The 22765-nt window shown below is 42.7% G+C and overlaps 1 protein-coding gene across 1 annotated transcript in view; it reads right to left on the reverse strand.

Moving 5' to 3' along the window:
• Nucleotides 1–22765, reverse strand: part of LOC128718128 (nephrin) — a 142977-nt gene that overhangs the window by 15207 nt on the left and 105005 nt on the right. Inside the window, exons 7-10 of the mRNA XM_053811801.1 lie at nt 18011–18155; nt 12461–12594; nt 10406–10565; nt 2123–2337 (exon numbers count right to left, since the gene is read on the reverse strand). Coding sequence (XP_053667776.1) covers nt 2123–2337; nt 10406–10565; nt 12461–12594; nt 18011–18155 — 654 coding nt within the window. The remainder of the gene's footprint in view (nt 1–2122; nt 2338–10405; nt 10566–12460; nt 12595–18010; nt 18156–22765) is intronic.

The raw sequence follows: 22765 nt of genomic DNA on the forward strand, positions 1-22765 counted from the left end.
AAATCAACAAGAAAGGACAATTTCCAGATAGCGTAATCAGTGTGATAACGGATGAAGAATGTTCGAGTCGGTCTCAAGCGAAGCGAATGTTCGGGAAATGGTCCGTTGGGTGAAAATGGTAAAGAAATGAGGTGCGCTAGGACGCCGCTGTTTGTGAACCACCCTCATAATTACAAAGGACTTCATTTTTCGAGTGCCGATGGTGCGGATTTCTCACCCGGGGACACACACACACAAATCCCGCTGTTCCAAAGTTGAAAGTGGGAAAAAGATAAAGAATAATTTAAACCTTCGTGCGGGAGAAATAGCTCAACCAGTGTGGTGTAAATCTTGCGCCCATTTGCGAACCGGCACGGTTATTGGGAAGGTCGCTGTAGTGGAAATGTTCGTGACGGACGACGTAAACAGTTTTTCCAAGAAGGATCTTTATCAACCAAACCATCGCCCGATGGGCGATGAAACCGTAAAGCCGCCGTCAATCTTCCATTCCAGTGGTAATCGGTTTCAATCCCTTTTTGGCCGGGCTATATGGGTGACCATCCGCATTCGTATCGGGAGGAAGTTTCACTCTTGTCACGAGCGAAATCTAATCCTGCTAGCAGCAAGCGATGAACAAACACACAAACACAACATCAAAATAGGTTCAAAAACAAAACGTCTTTAACATTCCACAGGATTTCGGTTATCAGCGGTACTGCCGGACAAACGGGTCCCGAAACCTTCCCGCGGTAGGTTAGAAAGGCAAGAAACAAACAAAGCATAGCCACTCTGAAGGCGTTAAGGTCCCGCAACGATTCTTCTGCCGATACGGGGAGATCGCAAGTGGTCACAACAACACACCCGCGTTGAAGCAGGATAAAAGTTTCACGAAGGGTTACCCGAGGTGTAAACAAGAAATTATGATAATTGAAAACATAATAGGTGTTGGTGTTGTTCTCTCGACGGTAGTAGCATGGTTTGATGATTATTTTCCACCCTGCGCTCAGAAAGGCCATGCGGGTTGGTTAGGCAGTAAAAAAATGGGAATGAAAAAAAAAATACAGTTCTTCCAGTTCTTTCACTGGAAGGGATTTTCTGTGTGAGGCTTTAATGCCTTTCTTCCCACTCGCACGCATTGGCAACGAATGGCATAGCTAACGGCCGTACCAGATCTAGTGAAATGTGTTTTCCCCTGCTAGACTGGCTATCGAGCCGGGTACCTTGGTGGGTTGTTTTATACATCCCTTTAGAGCGCGACCTAACACGACCCGGCGGGAAGTAGAATGTCGTGTTTTACAAGGTGCGTTTTTTTTTGTTGTTGCCGTCGTTGCCTTCAGTATTTCTTCTGTCTCAGCGTACACCTTAAGGAGGGTGTACAATGGAAAATAAAACTGAGTCTATGGTTTTGCATTGGGCGGGATGGGCAGATGGGACACGGTGGTTCTTACGGTGGGAAGTGTTTGTTTTGTTACTTCCGTGGGGTAAAGGAACCATTAGGTACTCGAAATGAAAAAGGGATAGAGTTATCCAATATACACTTCAGCTCACAAGCTGAACAAAAGCGGACTCGTCAAGGGTACGGTAAGAATGTGGAAGACGGCGTCAATGTCAATAAAAGCATTTAAAAAAATTAAGTTATAAAATCTTAAGCCATTCATTTCAACTGCTCTCCGAAAAGTCAGTTCACGTGTATGAATGATGTAATCAGTGACGCGAAGCTTTGATATGTGTCGGCATAAGCGCATCCTAAAGGAAAGAAATTTCAAGGGTCCGTTGTGTATACATTAAGGATCCATGGGAGTCCCTTTTCCATTGAAGTTTTATTTTTGTTTCATTGCAGCAGCCTACCAAGAATTAGGCCTCGTTTATTTCAAGTTTTTTTAGCGAATATCAGTTTTCTGTTTTGTTTCCTTCACATATACACTGATAAAGAAACTGATTCGGCCGAGTAATACGCTCTTTTTACTGTTTGAAGAAGGAGATGTCTATAAACTAATTGTTCTTTACAATAGATCAAAGCACTACGGCCTGCCCGTTCTTCATGAATAAAGAAAATTTAACTGGTTGCAGTTGTGTCCAACTTTTTACAGCAAAACTTAACTTTTAATAAGAAAATATTTACTGCTCAATAATAATGCCTTACCTTTTCCGTCACCGGTTTGAAATGTGCCACACTTTTGGTCCGATCGCTCAGCACTTCCGATGCAGGAATATCCAAACTCTCCGACACGGAGGTGTTATACTTCCAGGTGAACGTAACGTTGCTTGGGTTAGCCTCCAGCTCACACACAATCTTTGCCAGCTCATTCCGGCCCACATTGTACGTCGTCACCAGCCCTGGTCGACATACAGGCGCAACTGTAGGAAATGAAAACGAAAGCGAATGAAAATGGTGTTGTTTAGGGAGAAAAAAAAGAAAGCCCCACTACGTACAACCCGAAGTAAATTCTCAGTGCATAAATTGTGCATTTGAAAGTAGGGTGGCAACGAGCAGTGAGCACAAAATTAGAATTATTATCGGAACCGATCAGCAACTGGCAGCTGGAGAGACGAACGGAAGAAAATACACTTTCATCGCAAACACTACTCCACGTGTCGGCGGGGTGCGAAGCGAATGGTAAAGTGAAACGTTTGCACCATTTGCGTGATTGGGTATTTAGATTCCTTTCGGTCGTGGTGGAAGGCGGCCACTTTGCATTGAAAATACGGTTGGAGGAAAGAAAAATAAAACCCAGCCACGAAAATGCGCAGCGTGCACGAGTGAAGATTTTCACCGGATATCGCCGATTTTTCTTCCCTTTTGGAAAGCGGAAGGAACAGCTATCGCTTCAATCGAATCGCAAGAATGTGAAGGTACGAACAGTAAACGGTTGGCCCTTCCACCGTTCCACCGTCTGCAGCAGTGGTAGCTGAATTACCTGAACGTGCAAGTAGCCCGAGCAAACCCCGATAAGTAGCAAGCGGTTAGGAAGCTTATCGCACACCATCCAATTCCTTGCCGGGGGTACTACTGGTGCGTTTTTTTTTCTCCCTCTCCTCTTCAAGCTCACTAATGGCCCGAGCGTAGGGGCAAGAGAAGGAGATTAAATTTAGAAACTGTACGTTTCGAACCCGAAGCAGCCAGCCTAGGCATCGATATTATTCAATTACTCGGATGCTCAGATGGGAAACTGATGCGGTGAGTTTCTGGCGATTCCTTGTCCGGAGTGGAGTGGATTCCGAAGGGAGACTATGGTGCTCAGCTAGCACGGACACCGTACATACACCCGGATGGAGCAGGGGTGGGATGGGAACGGGTGCGGTGCGGTGGGCCGTTCTGGTGGGATTTTCAATTACCGACCAAATTCGTGCCGGCACGTCGTCGATAACCCGGATAGTAGATGGAGATTTTATCCACCAAATGGCCATCCAAGTGGTGCCCCACTGCTGCAAACTCCCCGATCTTCAAAATGGTTGGGCGTTTTAATTGAAAAGTAATACTCCAAGCTCGTTACTGGGTGCCTAAAATTTTCACCAGCCAAAGCGAGATTGTTTGCTTTGCAGTTCAATTAGGCATTGCGCTGTATGGAGCGGCGGGATAAGGACGGGATTTTGACACAGGCTAAAGAATAAGCGAAACGGATTAAGCCGGTGGGAAAAAATGCTCGAAAAAAATTGTAACAGTAGGAAAAAAAACAATCCTGCGCGGAACATTAAAAGGATGGTGAACGAACGTTCTGCTCACCCAGCGTTACGCGTACCATCCGCACGTCCACGTGCTACTTTCTAATCGAAAATGATTTGGGTTTAATGTAGAAATGATGTCGATCTTAATGATCCAATTAGATGGTTTCACCAACAGGCGTCACGCAGGATCCCTGCGTGGCGTCACTGTTCACTTTATCGAGTTATAATGAGTATTAGTGAAAATTTAATAAAGTTTAGGTTCAGATTATGGGACTTTTATTTAAGTGACGTGAGGTAAGGATCGAAAAAAAAAACAACCGGAAAAGCTAGTTGATAGTACCAAACCGGGGCAGAAGTATTTTACTCCCCGTTTTGGGAAATGAAAATGACAGTGAGTTGAGTGGTGCGCTGGCGCAAAAATTTATCCTCATTAACTTTTGTTTTGATTTCATTAGCTCGTAGCCAAGCGTGGGGAACATTTTGAAAAGCGGGTTGTATAGTGATTTGTTTAAAAATGAAACGAGAAACTTTTATAACCCATTATGAAAGTTTCGTAGCTGCGTACGAAACTTTACAAACGTGACGTTGATGTGAAACGAGGCAGTGGAAAACACTGTTGAACAGGGTAAATGTGGATTGACGCTTAACATTTTCGTAGTAACGCAGTATTTCAATCAAATCGAAATATGTGTGAGTAAAATGTTTTAAAACAGGCCTTACAACAAAACAGTATTGTGATGCGAATGAACTTTGGCTCCACGGTTCAAGCGAGATACCAAGAATCAAGTGAGACAGTGGAATTGTGAGTTTTACCCACAATAAATTTATTAAATAATTATTCATGATTTTGGCAAACATCTACATTAATGTTTAAAGATGGTGTACGTCTGAAATCTCAAATATAATAAGCAATCAGCAAATTACGTATTTTATAATATTTTACGAGCCTTTAAAGCTGATCACGCCAGACGCAATTGGCAAGCACGACCAGCATGGTAATTTTGATCGAGATTTGGAGAATTATAGTCTTGAATTGACCCATTTGCATTTAGATCTGGTGCACCGTGGTGCTGCTGCAACAAGGAGTGTTCATCCCCATAAAGGTTTCACAGACTGGAAGCAACGTCCTAAATGAAGAACATTGTAACGTACGCGTCGATTAATTTGGCCTTGTTTTTTCAAAGAATACCATGGCAAGCGCCCGCACTATGGAGACAGTCCGTCATACACGATGAATTTGGAATGCGTGCAAGTTGGTATTGAACTCAGGAATCCTTTTCCATGTTGAAAGCAACACCTGATCATGTTACGCATCATATGACTGCTGCAGCACGAAAAGCTTCTCGTCCGGAAAAAAATGGAACCCTCGGACCCCGTGCAAAGGAGAAAAATATAAGCTCGACTCAACCTCTTTGTGGTGATACCTTCGAAAGTAGAACAAACGGCAGATAGTCAACGCCATCACATTGTAAAGTGAAAATGTGTTGTTAAAATTGACATCAATATCAATAAAGAATAAGTACATGGCGCATACCTTATGTGGCTCACGGTTTTATATAAAAAAAAACCCATCTCAAGCAAATATAAAAAAAAACAACTTTAATTTTAAATATAGAAAAAAAACTCTCTTTTAATACTATATTGACAACAGAATATTACACAATTATAGTTAAATTACTTAAACAACCTTTTTCCACATTCAAATAATAAAAAATGATGCACGTTCATGCCGTTTGTGTGTTTTTGCCCAATATTATAACACACCATCACCAGCTGCACGGGGAAACATATGCCACCCCGTTGGTCATTCCATTCCGCTGACTATGGTAGCCATCACTGTCTACTCTACTGCCACCATTCCCTGCCTTTTTGAACAGCTCGTTTCGGAACGGAAAGAACAAAAGTAGCAGCAATCCAATCCATATCTGTTAGTGTAATGTACCGGGAAGGGATGCTTTTTTCTCCTTCTTCGACTACGCGAGAATATCATAAACCAACACCAAGTGGCACTCGGTGCTTTTCCAGCTGGGATACAACCCAGCACTATGCTCTGTGTGTTAATTCAATCAAATTCCGGAAGCTAGAATGGTACAAAACTGTGCCCGATATGGGTGCGCTTCGTTGTGCGTTCGTTGTGGCAAACGCTGCCAAGCGTTTGTGCGTTTGAAAGACGACCTGTGCCGTGCTGGCAGTGGCGCAGCTATGGTTACGAGACATTGCGAGCGTTTCGAAGAGGATATTGCGCTGACTTCCTGCTGGAGCAGTTTTTCCAGCCCCTTTGCGCCGTGCCGGAACAAATAGAATCAGCTTCGAAATCGATCCATTGTCGCTGTGGCATTACTGTGCAGGCAAGCGGTATCTTACATGGTACTGCTGATGCTGCCGTTGGGCGATAAAATTGATTGTTTTCCTTCGCATCCCCAGTAATCATTATTTTCATCGTTGCTAACCTTCCCGTTCGGGTTGGTGCCACTCTAGTGCGCAATGGCTGTGCTGCGAGCGTGTCGTCACGTTGCACAGTTCGTCAAACAGCAGATAGGGTGGATAAAAAGGAGCGAACGTGTGCTAAATTTTTCACGCCCCAAACAAGGAGCTCTTCCATGGCAGTGGTGCAGGCGGCACAAAGGAATCCTTGCCCTGCCTGTCCTTGATAAGAAGCGGGTGTCCTTTTCTTGACTTCGGGCTCGGTTGGCTGCAGTATAGCTGCTATGCCGTTTGGCGATGGGACAATAGTGAGGTTGACTATCAAAAGTAACCGTAACACCGTGGGCCTTCGAGCGATACTACTTGATGGATCGGATAGGGTGAACCATATGGTGCAAAACTTTTCCTTCACTCGTTCGGCACTCAATGATGAGGTGTGACAAATTCGTGGAAATGTTGCTGTTTACTATTGAGTGTAATAACTAAGCAAGAAGACAAATTTGCTACCACAACGCAGTGCAACGGTCTGCAACAAAAAAACAATCTTGATATAATATGTTTCACCACTCTCAACCCAACCCCATCACTAGTGAAACGAAACGAAAGCTCCTCACTGTGGAGCATTATTTTATGATTTTTATTTTCCACTCCAAAAAGCAAATTTCAAATTGAAGTGTAGCAGAAGCAGAAGCAAAAAAAAAGGAGCAGACAAATCTTTACGTCTTAGCTTTCAAATAAAGTTCCGAATGTTATGATCCGGCCGTTCGAGAGTAAAGTGTGATGGTAAGTAATGGGTAGAAACGTGTAAAAGTAAAATGGGAAAAGGCCAGTAAGTTTGAATTTGCTTGAAAATGATGTACAGAAACAGGATAAAAGTTGTACAGCTAAAGAACGAACAAGTATCTGTAAGTTTAACCGATTGGACGCTCGGACGTTGCTTCAAACGGAAGAAACCGACGAATGATGCAGTGAATGAAAGGATTTGTTTACGCCTATCCGTTAGGCAATTCGCATAACATGGTGAAAGGGAAATTAAAATGTACAATGTATTTCATTGTTTGAAAGCATGTTAATTTGTAATCATAAATCTTTCTCTCCCGTAAGAACGAACCATCATCATGTGCACACGCTGAACCAACGCCCCTGAGAAAGATTTGCAAAAGGATACAATGCGGTACATTTGAGCAAGATGGATGATTGGCTACGAGTTGTAAAGAAAATTAACAGAAAGTGTAGGAAAGAAATCCCCATCTTCCTGAAATCTTTGCCCCAAAAAAACAAAAAGCATTCAAAACTCCATCCAAAACCCGTCGGAACTCAACCTTTTATAGCGCACTGGAATAAAAAAAAACACTCACAGGTAATTGTTTAGGGTTCGCTATGAATCGTTAATTTACCTCCAGATGTCTTAATTTCTGCGTGACGTCGGTCGGGGGTTGATTTTTTGCTTGTTTTGCGCACTTTCAACGTAGCACCTTTCTACACGTTCACGCGCTAGACATTGTCACACCGTCAGGAAGACAGAACGGAAGAATAATTTCATTTTATGCCACGCACTGGCAAACGCGGCAAATAGCACGCGGTGGACGACACAAATGATGCGGCCAGCTGGATACTTTGCACAAATTTCCAACCCAGCTGATGGTACTGGGCGTAGTAACAGAAATAAAAAGCAACCAGCAGAAGCAGAAAAGGTTCCACACTCCTTGCAGGCTGAATGGATCCTTCCCCGAGGTGCCGGTCGCAAAACTGGCAACGGAAGCCAACACCGCCGAATGCCGCCGGTTTTTGTGGCTTCGTTTCACAGGAAATGACTTTTTTGCCCTCCGGATCGGTGACAAAACCATCTCGAAAGCTGTTTCTCACAAACATAAATCCATCTCAAGAGGATGGTCGGACGGACGGCCTCCACACCCATGTCCCGGTCCGAAACCGGTGAACGGAAGCTGATGCTATCAAAATTAAAATTCCACGTTAAACTCATACCAGCACCACCCAGCGTTGCCCCCGGAGGCCGGAAGGAGCATCCCGTCGGTTTTTGCCAGTGGGAGTCTTTCTTGGATTCCCCGTAACGCCTTCCCCCATCACCATCTGCCCGCTCGCAACGATACCGTGGTCGACCGAAAGTCGATGGTCGTTTTGATGTGATGTCGTCGTTGTTGGTGAACGACCAAAGCCTTTCTTCCAATGTGCGGACATGGACAGGTGGTTGTGACTGTGGCGTCATCCGCCCGGATCCCAAGCTAACGGCCCGAATATGAAGAGACACGATTGAGAGGCGGAAGAAGCGCAAGCGAGAGAGATTGTGTCGGTCGAAAAGGAACCGTGAGCATCAAATAGACGATCCTTTTTAACACCACAAATCTAATTAAGAAACTCACTGAAGCTTTCAACGCGCTTTTTTGTTCAATCGTCTACTTTTGCTCGGGTGGAAATAGAAACGAAACGTTATCCTTCAGCGCAGCAAGTGAAAGCGGACCGTGAAGGTGGTGTGAGTGCAAACAGTGGAAATTGTTTCTTGAACGGAGTGTAACTGTGTCGCGCGAAGCACAGGGGGACACAACGTCCACGGTGAAGTGCGACAGAAAGGATATTAGTCGGGGACAAAACCGCCCCAAAACGAACAGTCTTCGGGCGGGGAGAATGGTTACTGAAGATGAAAAATCGTGAAACGCAATAAACAACGAAACCCTTCAGCTGGGCAGTGGGAAGATCAACTGACAGTAGGACGCGCACCATTTCGAGTAATCTACTCAAACAATGCGAAAGCAGCAAACCTTCACGAATGTGTTTATTTAATCGCCTAAATGATGCTAGCTGGTTCTTAAGCAGTCAGGGTGTAAGCTTATTGTTAAGCTTGTATATTTCTACGAAGGAACCGAATAAACGGTACCCTAAGAAAAGAAATGTGAGTCCCAAAATTAATCTCCCCAGTACTAGTTCGCATCGCGAAAAATCTTCTAATAATGTATGTTTCTATTACACATAATCAAAAAACGTTATTGTTGAAAAGCTTAACGATGTTTTAAAACAAATCATCGAGGAAATCAATATCAATACAGAAAGAAAGAAATCCGGTCGTAAATGATTTTTTGTCGAATAAATAATCATCTCTTATTTGACACATACAATGGAGGCGCCTGGTTCCTGACCCTTCAACTAAACATCATAAATAACGAAAGAGATCATCATCTTTTAAATTCACAAATCAAAATGTTTGTTTCAGTTACTTTGCCCATTGACCAATTCTCTTTCACATGTGTTGCACAAAGACTATAATTGAGTGGGAAAAATAAATCATTTTTGTATGATATTAATTTTGTACCACGATACCTAGGTCAAGTAAATTCGAAATAAACTGCATTTTCCGAGGTAGAAAAAGAAATTAATCCCAAGCAATTTCAATTATATGGTGTATTCGTTGTTATACACTACGGAAAGGGAATACGGCCGGGCCATTGTTTCAATTAATATGTTATTAAAAGCATCGGACAATTCATTGAATCATGTGATTATAGTTGACATATTAAGCAAACATAACTTTATCGCAATGTTAAATTACAGTTTTAATTAATTTTAGAAGGAAAAGTAAACACTTTACTGAACCATGCGTTATGCCTCGATAAAAGAATTGCACTACAACAGTTTCCAATTTTTAAAAACCAATAAATGGATTGTTCTATGACTCACCATTCTCATTTAACTTGCATAAATAATTCATTTTTTCGAATGTATTGGTCGAAATTTTCTTTCTTTAACTTTGGACAATCGCAATGCAAGAGTCGTAAAGGCATTTGAAAACATTTATAGTGCAATGGTTACATTCATTTTTAGTTGCTAAGCTAAGGCTAAGCAGCATTAAATCATTTATATAGGTTGAATGTATTGTAAGGCGTGTCACATCCATGTTTCTAAGTATCTATGAGTTTAATTGCTCAATATATTTAATATTTGACTAATGAGATAGGTGGGAGCCATTTAGGTGATTTATTTTTAGTATCTCTTTCAATCGCGATTTTGACTAATTATAATCACTTTTCATATAATATTTCCTTCACATGACAAGCTGGTAAGGTGAGACGCAGCTTTTGTATGTACAACAATAAAATCAAGCAAGAGATACAAAAAAAAAAAAAAAAAATACAGTAAATTATATCGTGACCGCCGGCATGTGTGGAAAACGAGCAAATCTCTTTCCTTTTCACAATCCACTGGCGGAAACGATACGACCCTGCAGTATTTTTCATCGCTGCGGCACCACACAAAACGACATACGCATAATCAGCATAATCGGCATAGCCGCTGGTAGCACCGGCAGCACCATCATCATACTTACACTTTATGTCCAGATGGACAGGGTTGCTCTCGCCGTCACCCTCCCGGTTGCTGCCGACGCATGTGTACAGTCCGGCCCGGCTACGGCTAACGTTCTGCAGCACCAGGCTCTGATTCGACACGGTAACGCCTTCGGAAGGATTGTTGACCAGCTCCTTGCCCTGTAAGAAACGATGACAGAAAAAAAAACACACACACCGACCAAGATGAGCGAGAATAAAAATAATGCAATGAAAATAAATGTATGGTAAAATGGTCTGCACTAGCTTGAAGTGTGCGAAGAAAAAAAGCCTCGTTAAGATGCTAGCGCTTCTTTTGCACACCAGCGTACGATCGATTTTGTGAGTGAACAATGAGTGGACTTTTTTACTTTATACTTTTGGCAACATTTTAGCAACATCAAGACTCCAACAGGAAGCATAAATGACCGGTACAGCCTTGCTAAAGATGATAAACCAAAAGAATTGTCTCTTCCGGTCACGGAGCAATTGTGCTGCGAGGTCAAAGAGTGAAAAAATAAAATGTTTCCAACAAACGGTCTCCGAAAATAGGGAAGAAAAAAAAATCTCCCAAGCAATGGGAACATTCACCATACCCGCAGCAAGTGGTCGGACGGGCAGGCGAAATAATTATGACGACGACCTTTCCTGCGATGCCGTTTAATTTGGTACGCACTTAATCTACATCTTGGAAGCTTTATTTCTTCCAACCGATCGCCATTCACTCATTTGCAAAGGCTGGCCATCCGCTTCGGTAGGTGGTTTTATCAGACCGGCCCAGTGTAGTCCCAGGGATAGCGCAAAGGTTTCGGCCAAGATCTAAGCCGTGGATAAATTAGTTCCCAGCACTTCTTTGCGCTTCAGCCAGCAGCGCTGTTTATCGTGCACCGATATAATGGTCTTAAGATGGCGGATTCAGGACGCTTGTCAGCTTGTCAACCCGCGCTAAATGTGACCGGCCAACCAAGAAGAGCAAGATAACTTTGTTCGCTCTCTCGCTCGCTTTCTAAATTAATAACAACCAGTGTGGCAATAAAAGAAGATAATTAGTATTACGCATCACTTTGACCGTAGGGCGGTCCCTTTCCCACATTGTTTTACTTTTCGTTCCTTCTTACTGTTTCATTTCTGCAGTTTTTTTTTTTGCTTTCGTTTCGCGTAAAGCATCCAAAATTCGGGTTGTTCCAGCTGGATGTTTGGATGGATGTCCGACGGACCCGTCCTCGATCGCCACCGTAATGAAACGATATCGCACTTGAAATGTCCTCCATTAGCAAAATCCGAAGGAGAGGGAAAGCAAACGAACCTCCCCTCGTGGAGCAGTATTAGTATTTGAGGTCATTACCGAGGAAGCATTTGCTCGCTGGAATCGGCATTTCCGACTGTGCAAAACCGGAATCGTCATTCAATCCAGCACGCAGCAGCAGCTCCCATGTACGGTCGCACTGTTGCTGGAAGGGAAATTCGTAATAAAACAAACGACATCAGATAATGCCGAATGGCGATTCGGTCCCCTTTGCCCGGATGGTTCGTTAAGGGAGCGACCGCTGCAAACACTCGGGACACGTTGTACTTCCAGCACCAACGCTATGACACATGGTCATGCGCTTTCCCGTCAGGTGGACCAACAGTCGGGAACGGAAGATGGAAGGAATTCGGTATTTCTTTTTTTTTGGTCCAAAAAGGGAACGGTCTGTCAAACCGACACTGAAGTGAACCACATGGGTGAGTAAGAGTTGCTTCATCATAAAACATAAGGATTAATTTGTTTTTATGTGTGCCACGGGCGAGGTAGCATTTAATTTTTCTCTCACATGCTGTGTGACAAAAAGCGAAAAAAACACATGGCGAATGTGTCGTTCATTTGTGTTGTGATGCTTTTCCTTTTTTTTCCTGTTGAGAAGCAAGTCCGACATGCATAGGAGACAATCAACACGGCACCCCGGTCAAGTTGCTATGGTTGCTAATCCACGGAGAAACGGTGGGAAACAAAATAACGATACCGCTGCGATAGTGTGAGTGTCTACGTAGCTGTCCCACCCCCAGGAAACACTTACGTAATGGCGCCAGATCACTTTGTACACCCACGGGTTGGATTTGATGTTGCACTCGAAGTACACGTCGACCCCTTCCGGGATGGAGGAGGTGTAGTTGTAGTTCGTACCGTACTCGAGCGTCACCACGGGAACGTCTGTAAATGAAAACATTTTGCAAAAGTGTCCATGAGTTGGTGTGGTGTCGAGGAGAAATGGGAGAAAAAAGGGCGAGTAACAAAGCAATGCGCTGGGTTGCGCATTTGCGCAAGGGCGTGATAGTAGTAAAATTAATTAACAAACGAATACGTGGTGACCATTTAAAATGGTTAAAGGGTTTTCTCTTCCTTTTTTTTCGGGACGGTTGGTTTTGCACTTTGGTCGGAAAGTAGCGAAATTCTCTCCCGAAACCTTGCGAAAGGGTAAGAAAGGTTATAAAAAGTGCACCGAATTAAGGGGTTGCTTAGGAGTTGCCGGGCTGAAAAGAATGTTTATCCGGGGGCATTAAGAATGTTGTGAACTGCTGCTGGGATGTTTGGTCTACCGGAAAGATATGCTTGGGACAGTGTATTAAGGAACTGAGGAAGACATTTTTTTAACTTAACTGAACTGAGTTGGAGCAAGGACAGCAACAAGGGATAATTGCTTCATAAGGAAGTGCGACATATTGTTTTGTGTGAACATTGAGTCACCTGCTATTTTTCGCTCAGATTCACAAGGAACACACCCATTTACTTAGATTTAATCGCATTTTGAACGTTGGTTCAATGAATAAAACAGATTTCTAGTTGTACTCCGATTGTCGAGTATAGCAAAATTATAAATAAATAATGTTATTTGCCACAGTTATGTTAATGGTTAGTTGAAGGAGTTGCAGTATAAAACATTATAAAAATACTGATACTGTTAATATTTGCTTCTAGTGCAATTAGTTTAAAAAAAATGAACTTAACCTAAGGTAAAGAGTTAGAAGTATGGAAACGGAATCTGAAAACCCAAATTGAATAAGTAGTTTGAGTCATTGAAAAAGGCTCTTCAGAAATGGTCACTGGTCCTTTTAAGGTTTGACCTATTTGTATGTTTAGCCTTTGGGGGTTAGGAGAGATGAATACACAACAATGATGGAAATAAGAAAGAACTTTCTGGTGATAGGAAAGAAAACTGCCAGCCAGAACGTGCGTTAGCTGGCGTCTGTTCCAATCGCCGAAACGAATTTTAATAGATGCCGACGTATGCCGATCTTATACCACAGTCGTGTAACATTTCCGAATGTTATATGTTATTTAGCGTATTATTAACGGGTAAAAAAACAGCTTCTCGTTTAGATTTTCATCATGTAACTAATCAGAGGTAACTCTGCTTAACTGAGTACCGCACAAAGAGTAATTCCTCTGAATCTTACTTAACGAACGAAAAAATGAAACAGCAGAACACCATGTCTAATAATAGATCATTAGAATGGCACCATATACTACAAAGCGTTGAGCATATTTTTGAGGTAATCTGCTGGCGACGGCGCTCGACCGTAAGCCGTGTAAAGTACTCCTGTAGCAGTCCAGGACCGAGAAGCGGTTTTAACGCCGGATTAGTAACAGAGTAAGTAAACATTCAGCTGTCGTAGACATAAATAGATTTAAAGATCATCTGTGCACATCAACAGTGGGATATCATTTACAAAGGCGTTAAAACTCAAACAATCAACGAAGGACTACCGTAATCTGCTGTCCATGGGTGTACCTAACGATGGAACATCATCCCAAAACAGGCAAAACATTCTAATCATACTGGATATAGTTCCGTTAGGTAATTTTCATCGTCTGATAGTTCCCGTGTGCATGTGTTACAGTCTTTAGTAACATTCCATCCCATAACTCATCCGGCAAAGAAGCAAAGCTACCAAACAACGCTGCTTCATTCGGGGCCTATTCTATGATGCCAAAATTCATCAGTTCACCTTCCCCAAAATGCATTCAATCTCGTTAAGGGCAACAAGACTCGAACCCTCTTCAATATTTACACGGAGATCAGTCTTCGCTAGGGTGGCTTTCGATGAATGCGTTCGATACTGTTTGACCATCACAAACTATCCTTTACCATGGTGCGGGTGTTCTCTAGGGGTTCGTTCCAAGCTCGAAAGATCGTTCAAAGGGGTACCAACTTTTGCCGAAATTGCTTGTCCTAACTCTAAATTCATATTCGGTCGTTGCTACCTTGGTACCTACGCATGGTTATGATTGCGAGAAAAGTTGCGTCATGCACTTTAGGATTGATTGCAACAAACTTTTGCATAAAGCTAAAGATAAAACGGATATTCAGATTCGGCCCACCCGGTTTCGACGATGATGAAAGCAACTTTTCTGCAGACCGGCCAAAGTGTGATGTAGTAAGTTGATGAGCGCTCATAACGCAGTTCGATGAAGGAGTTTTACCAGTGTTTGCTTTGGTGAAGGACTAGTAAGTACGGTCATACGCTTGTCATAAGCAGAGCCGTCTGTCAAGTCAGCTAATAGTACGGGTCTGGATAGTTTTAATTAATATTAAACGTATCGTACATACATGTCGTTCACTCAGAACATGTCCATGATTTACATTTAAAACAAACACAGCATACGTGTGTGTTCGATGTTCTTTCAGCAAAACACCACATTCCGGAACGTATTGATCTCAATAATGTTGTCCTGATGAACCGTTCTAAAAACTAGAGAAAGTCTTCTTGCAGTCCATGTGAGCAATGGTGGCACGCATTAGCACTTGCTCAAAAAAAAAAAAAACCGGACCGGAAAGCCATGAATAAATCATGAGAAAATTCCGCTAATGGGCTGGTCCGCTGGTCGCCAAAGTGGAGCGCCAGCAAGGCACTCGTACCGCAATGTTTGATTCTGTTATAAAACCATAAACTTGAATAATAAGCTTACCATGGACTCGATCTTTTCCTTTCGCACCACCCACTGTCCCACCCACGCTACATGATGTTCCTGTAACAAGTTTATTCACGCCCACTGCGGAGGGACAGCGATGAAGCACCACGCCACAGAAGACATGCCCAGAAGGTGGGTGGCAAATCACGTCTCCTGCCGGGCAGCCGGATGTAATGAGGTCGAGACGAAGAGAGAGATAGAGCAGCAGTAGCTTTTCTTGCGGCATTTTCTACAAATGAGATTTTGCCCAAGCCGTCATAGTGTGCGAATGTGTGTATGATTTAGGTATCAGACCTTGCTATAGGCACAGGCACACAAGCGAACGGATGAGGTAAAAGATGCCCAAGGGTGGATTTTGTTTACCCAGCGTAGCTTTCCTTCCTAAATGCTAAAGTATGCATCCTTTTTATAATTAGCGCCCGGTGTCTGGGATAGACAGCAAAGGCGCACGTTACATATTCAAAACCAGTGCAAACAGGGAGGTAAGCGGAAGCTTGTTAAGGAAGGTTCGGTGGTAGAAAGTAGCAATGTTTTGTAATTTTCCACTGCTGGTTGCAAGGATTACAGGAAAATGGTCTTTTGAACGATTCTAAAGGAGCGCTTAATGATAATGATAAATTTTGGATCGCTTGGTAGAGCGGATATAGAATTCTGCAGAAAAGCTCTAAGCGGACTTACAATATGAAGACTCGTTGAATAGAAAGAAGCTCTCAAATGTTTATGAACTAATGACATTATTCTTGGTATTTTGCTTGTTACACATAATTTCTTGATAACACTTCGCTGCATTAGATGAATATGCAGTGACAGATAGAAGACGAATTAAGCAAGGACCTCGACTTTAACTCTTCGACAGAACAGTGTGTGAATGTCAACACAGGCAGGGAATAATGGTTGTTTAGAAAATTGAAAAATTGTATGCATAGTGGCGAAAGGTGCGTTTTTGGTGTCTATTTGCACTAATACGCCAAAAAACCAGGGGTTTGCTTTCCAAAGTGAGGTACCAACAAGAGTTTTCGCTGTATTTCTTATCGTAGTGCTTATCGAATATAACGATTCGTTGTCATAGAATGGGTCGTAGTAAAATTTATTAATTAAAACTGAATTGTGCTGTTATGGAGCTTTTATCAGTTATGGCTCCTTCTTCAGAAAATAATAAAAGAAAATTGTTCGTAAGAAAGGGAGACACAATTTTCAGGACCGTAAAACATGGAAAATATAATGACACCTTTTTTTTACTGAAACAGCACTCCCAATGAGCGGGCAAATGTCGGAAACTGGAAAAGAGTTAACATAATTTCATAACCGATTATGATGTTGACAACAAAAAAACAGTAAGGATCAGAAAAAAAAACAGAAGTGTTGGCAATGAAAGGAACAAAATGTCAGTTACACGGCTGGCACGAATTAGTGCGACCCATCAACAGCGGGAAGTTTAACGGCAAGCAACGACAAAACCCGTAACACAACCACATTGTAAAACCCTTTCCGATCCTTCGGAAAATCCGTCTCCTTGCCACGCTCCACTGCCACCCGTACTCTAGTCGCATGATGGTGGAATCGTTCTCTAATGACACCGAGCCGTACTGCGATGACAGACATGACAGTTACACCCGTATCCTAGCCGGCACAAGCGGCTCACTTCCCGTATCCTTTCGGTCACGCTGGGAACGGCACTGAGTGACAGCTCAGCTCGGCAACCGGGAGAGTGTCCCATCTCTCCCGAAGGGTTGAGCAACGGATCGTAGGCCCGGTTACTCCCGGTGTAAAACCCGTGGGAAATTCTCGGCACCTCACCTAACAGCGGCTTTAGGGTTGTTGAAAGAGGGTTTTAAAAAAGCTGCAAACAATCGACCTAAAAATGGTAGCAAATTTGATTAAGGTTCCGGAACGCCACAACTCACCGACAAGGCGTTCTTTGTTTCATCATGCTGCGAAGGTCAAGAGCTTGGAAAACAGATGTACCGTGGTTGGGTCGGGTGCGTTCAGGGGATAGAATGGGGCGCGTTATAATCCGCGGCCTCGGGTGCAAACCTTCATCAGCAGAATCGTTCGCGACGATTGAATCCTGGGGACGGCCAAAGGGACGATCAGTGTGGTTAGAAGAGATTCAAACATTCCAGAAATTCATCCTCGTGGGATGGACATTTTCCCACCATGTGCCAACACCACCCAGCACGGGCAGCAGGAAGAAAAGCCACCGCAGGAGAATTTCACCATCGTGTTCGTGTGCTCATCACGCGGTTGTAATGAATTTTTAATTATCTCCATCTTCATTCACCGAGCGACGTTGGGTGCAATATTAACCGCATCAAACGGAAGTCTTCCTGCTTGCCATTTTGTGCTGATAGCTACGGGATACGGCGAAAGCGGGAAAGATCTTGAAGCTGCTGCCTCGAGCTGATGACTTCGCATTGTCAACAGGATAGGGAAGTTCAACGCGAACTAAATGGCAGAGAAACACGAAGATACAAACGATCGGGGTCCGTGTGACAGGCTGTCATGATAGCGCATGCTATACAGCATGATCGTGAAGCGTGCGGTAAATCGACGCGGTTTTCATCAATGTTTCGGGGGATGGGATGGAATATGTGCACAGGAAGGAGGGCGTAGGGCCACGGAAATGTAAAGGACCTTACGTAGGTACGATACTTACGGTAGATGTCAAGCTTCCAGCCATCTTCCTTGCCAGCATCCGGTATGACGGCCATCTCAGCCCGGCAGGACAAATATTTGCCCTTATCGTCGATGGTGGGCCGAAAGCTCAGTATCGATACGGTGATGTTACCGTCCGGGTCCGTCTGTAGCAGATAAGATGTGGATGGAATAAGATTTTGCAGTATTAGAATTACATATGCATTTTATAATTAGTGTGTCAAGTGAGGGATGTTGATGACGGTTTGTAGAGAGAATGACCCGAATCTTGCATAGGCGGTTGTCTAAAATCAGCGGTAAAGCTTTCGTCAGCTTTAGCAATTTTTTTTACAAAGCGCCAGGTTGTGTAACGTTTTGAGATCTAAAACCTCTTTGCCTATCAATGCCCCTGTTTTATATTGTTATTTAATATATTGCTCAAATTATCGCCTCGACCTCGCTCGGTATTATGCATGAATGAGGTCCAAAATTCCATTATTCCACCAATCAAGCTTAATTTCGTTGAAAGTTTTCAGGACATCATTGATTCTTAAATTAAGGTCTATGGATTAATATAATCTCACAAGAAATAGTTAGACGAGGTTCAATCAAACGAACTTGCTGACCAGCCCAAAATAACCGTGTTAGGAAAACCCGCATGCAGACTATGGATTGTTTGGTGCGTTGTGTGGCAAGTCTCACCTTCCTATAATATCTGAAAGTCCAAATTTTCTTCCTTATGCCAATGCCAATTAAAAACCGGTCTTGTCGTCGTCGACATTATTATCGACTTGTAACGCTCTCTTCTTCGAAGACGCCGCTGGCGCAAAATATACACCACCGGTCTTCACACAACAGGAACGGTTCAAAATCGCTTCCGAATCGATTCCCTGCACACAGGACTGACTCCCCTGTTACGGATAAAGAAAGCCAAAAAAAAGCCGGCAATGGCAGGCCTCTGCATCTTCAGGTTGTTGTGCCGATAGAGAAGTTATTTTTTGGTGATAAAAGGCAATGATAAACATAAAGACCTTAAACTTTAATGCAATTTAGTAATATCTCCGTACATGAACGGGCACAAAATTTCCATCTCACAGCTTTAACCAACCATTTTGAAAGATATGTTTAAACATGATTTCACACCAACCAAAACCATGGCGCATGTTTTGCCATGTATAGTGGCGGCACGATTTTCTGATCCCCCGCTTTTCTATACACTCCGTTGCCGTTTCTATTCGGGAAGGGAACGCCACATCACGGAAGCTGGCTCGTGCCAAGCAAAGTTTAGTAGTTCTGAAGGGAGTTTTATTTTTCTCACCCACATTGCCCACAAATTATTGCACATTCCAACGTCGGGGCGACGGCACAAAGCACGGACGAACACGGTGCTACTTTTAACGAAAGCCTTCGCCACTGCGCGTAGTTTCGGGGGACTGTATCTGTCCAAACCCGTTCCGGCATTGTTTTCTTTTCCCCTGCATTCCCGCGCGAATGCGTCACAATGTAATAAATTTCGTATTATTATTGTTATTATTGGGGACGAAATTTGCATACAAATTGCAATTTTCTATCAACACCCGCCGAGTGAGGTTCGCTGTTATGCTTCCCACCTTCATTCGATGCGAATGAAGCACGGAAAGGATGGTACTACCGGCAGGAATGTTTTTCCATCGTGCGACATTTCGTTTAACCGGTCCGTCTCGTTCTCGTGCGCTTTCTCGGTTCGTTTCACATTGGCGTGCAATTTCACAAACCACAGTGATTTTTATACCCCCATCTTACCAGAGGCCCTGATGCTCCCTTATTTCCTGCGGGTTCGCTGGGCTGGCTGGGCAAATCCACTCATGCTTCACATTCCCATCGTCTCCGGGCGCATAGCAACGACGTGCAAATGGGTTGAATCTTCCGTGCGGAGCTGCCAACCAAGCATGCTCATTTCTCACAGTCGAACCGAAGGTGGCCTCGTATGGGTTTCCCTTTGTTGCAACCAAACGTTGTGACATTCCAACACATGACACAGTTCGGGTGGAGCAAGTGCCATCGGTGTTAAAGCCACCCTACGCTGTGTGTGCGCAAGTTATGCAGATGTGAAGAAACTCATGAACTTGGCGTTTCAGAGACACTAAAGTAGCAAAGAACGGACCTACATTACATTGGCTTGACGTAGGACATAGCCAAGAGGAGGTATGGTACTCTATAAGAAGTGAGGTATGCAGCTTTGGTAGGAATAAAATGGGCCATTTCGGTTATCAATTTTTCTATAGGATGCGAAAGCTAAAATAACAGTCAATACTCATTATCTTGTTTTTTAATGATTAAATGCGTAAATTACTGATTAATTGATTTAAATAACAAAAGTTTAAAGGGGTCTCTCAGTCAGAAAACGCAGGTGTGCTGCACATGCATATTTGCTCTAATTTGCCTCAAATACAGAGGTAGGGACAAGCAAAACCATTCAAATCATTGGATAACTTTAAAAGAAATCTTGGAATTCTAATTTAACTAAGCTACGTGTCTACAATTGACCCTTAATTATGTATATCGCAACAACGTTGAGCTGGGCCTCTGCATCTCTGGAGTTTATTATCCCTAAAGCTTATTATCCCTAAAGACTCTGAATAAGGGGATGAAGCAGCACCATGAAGTACAAAAAAATATTTTATCAATAAGTTGGATAGATTGAACTAAACTAAAATCTACTATAAAGAAATAGATAGCATGCAAGACTCGAGTACTTATTCAAGGCTCAAGTACTCCATTTCATGGATTGTAGAGAATTTTGTAGGGGACAAATTTTGTGGATTCCTACTTTAGCCCATATTTAATTAAATGGAAATTAAAGCTTGCATGGAAGCTTAAACCATTGAGTAGGTGAAAAATAAAACAAACATCACATTGCACGGTCGACTGCGGACAATTAAGACAGGCGGATATTGTGTAAACTATTAATATGTGTATATGAGAACTGCCGTTTGAGAATTTCCGCCTGGTTGACTGTGCTTGAATGCATCGGTTATTAAAATTTCGATATCCCCTTGTGCAATAGACTTCAGCGCTGAGCAGCGCTCATTCAATCAAAGAAACAAAAGGAAATAAAGGGGCAAATACATACAAAGATCAATACACACACCCAGTTGGAAAATTTAAGAGGCTCATAAGGCTCGTTCTACCAGCTTTCATCATGCCTTGATGACAATTCAATTGGTGACACCTAGCGTTAGCTACGCACAAAAGAAGGCCTCCCGTGTTGTCAGTAACTCGAGCGCCTAAATAGCACAGAAAACAAATGGTTTACATTGTCCCTCGCCATCCATGACAACGTGAAACGGCCAGTTTCATGGTAACATGGTGGTCGAAACGAACCGTGGGAAAGTGAATTGAAAATTGATCATTATTTTCACCAGAACACGCTGGCATAACGTGCGCACAACTGCCGGCCCAGCGTGAGAGTTTGCACCTGCGGAAACGGTGTGATGAAATTAAATGGAATTTAAACAAAAGCCAGGTTAGGTGTCAGAAAGGTTCACCAGGGATCCAATGTCCATAGTGGTTCGTTTTCATTGTGCAAAGGACGGAACACAAAAATAAAAAACGGTTTAGCGTGTTGCATAACGAAGGGTGGAAAACAACACTTTAACTGTCTTCAGGTCAACCAGTTGAGCAGTAGTGAGTCAGTCCGTAAAAGGAAAGCATGGTATTTCGTACCGTAGTGCAGCGTAATATACCCACGGATTGAGTTTCTATCTTTGAAGTAATGGAGAAAAGTGTTTAGTACACCTACACCCATCCTTTACACAATTAAAAGGTCTTATCTTTCTTTTAAGCATCCACATTTTTGTTCTGACGCATTTAGGATTATTTTTATACTTATATTTTACAATACACCTTTTTTAAACCAACCAAATAACAAAACGTTCTGACCATTTCTCTGCTTTAAACTTTTAAGATACAATTGCGGCATATTCATAAACATGTACCTTAATGAATATTTACAATTATGATGGAACTATAAGCAAACAGATCCAATCATATAGTCCAATCCAATCATCTAGACAATCATATAGTATATGGTTGTAGCAATTTTAAATTCGATAGACAAGCTAGAAATAGCTATGAATACGGAAGCAAACATAGGAGTTTCACTTAATTTACTAATGTAAAATTATTGTATTTTTTACATAATATTCCTATCGGCACTAGAACGAATCAGCGTTTATGATGGACGATTACTTTTCAAACAATTTCGAAGACCTGGGAACCTTTAAAACAAACCAATTCTAGGCTTAAATTATATTCATCAGTAAAGCATAAATTTAACATTAGGTGATTGACTTTTCATTATAATGTAAAATGCGTTATAGTGATGGTAAGCATAAAAACGGTTTGCTCATTTAACATTATTTTTCCCCATCATTATGTGCGCACAGAAAACGCTATTATAAGTCAGAATAATGTATTTTGCTATTTGTTTCCTATTACTTTTGATGCACACACGAAAACCGCTGACCGTGTGGTTTCAATGTGACCGCTTGGTACGTAACGGTTCCATACAGAGGGGGTTTAATGGAAAACAAAACATAAACCACAAACTATTACCATATTGTAACACCCAGCACCAGATGCACTGCGCGGCAGTAAAGTGTGGCATAACCGCTGTTATTGTTGCCGTTGCTGCACGGGGAATGTTTAATGATGTTGTCCCGAGTTCAGGATTTCCTACCACAAATTTGCTAACCGAACGAATGAGAGAAGCGAAAATGGGGAACTGGGGAACAAG

Source organism: Anopheles marshallii, chromosome 2 (genome assembly GCF_943734725.1).
Source record: "Anopheles marshallii chromosome 2, idAnoMarsDA_429_01, whole genome shotgun sequence".
In the NCBI taxonomy this organism is placed as follows: Eukaryota; Metazoa; Arthropoda; class Insecta; order Diptera; family Culicidae; genus Anopheles; species Anopheles marshallii.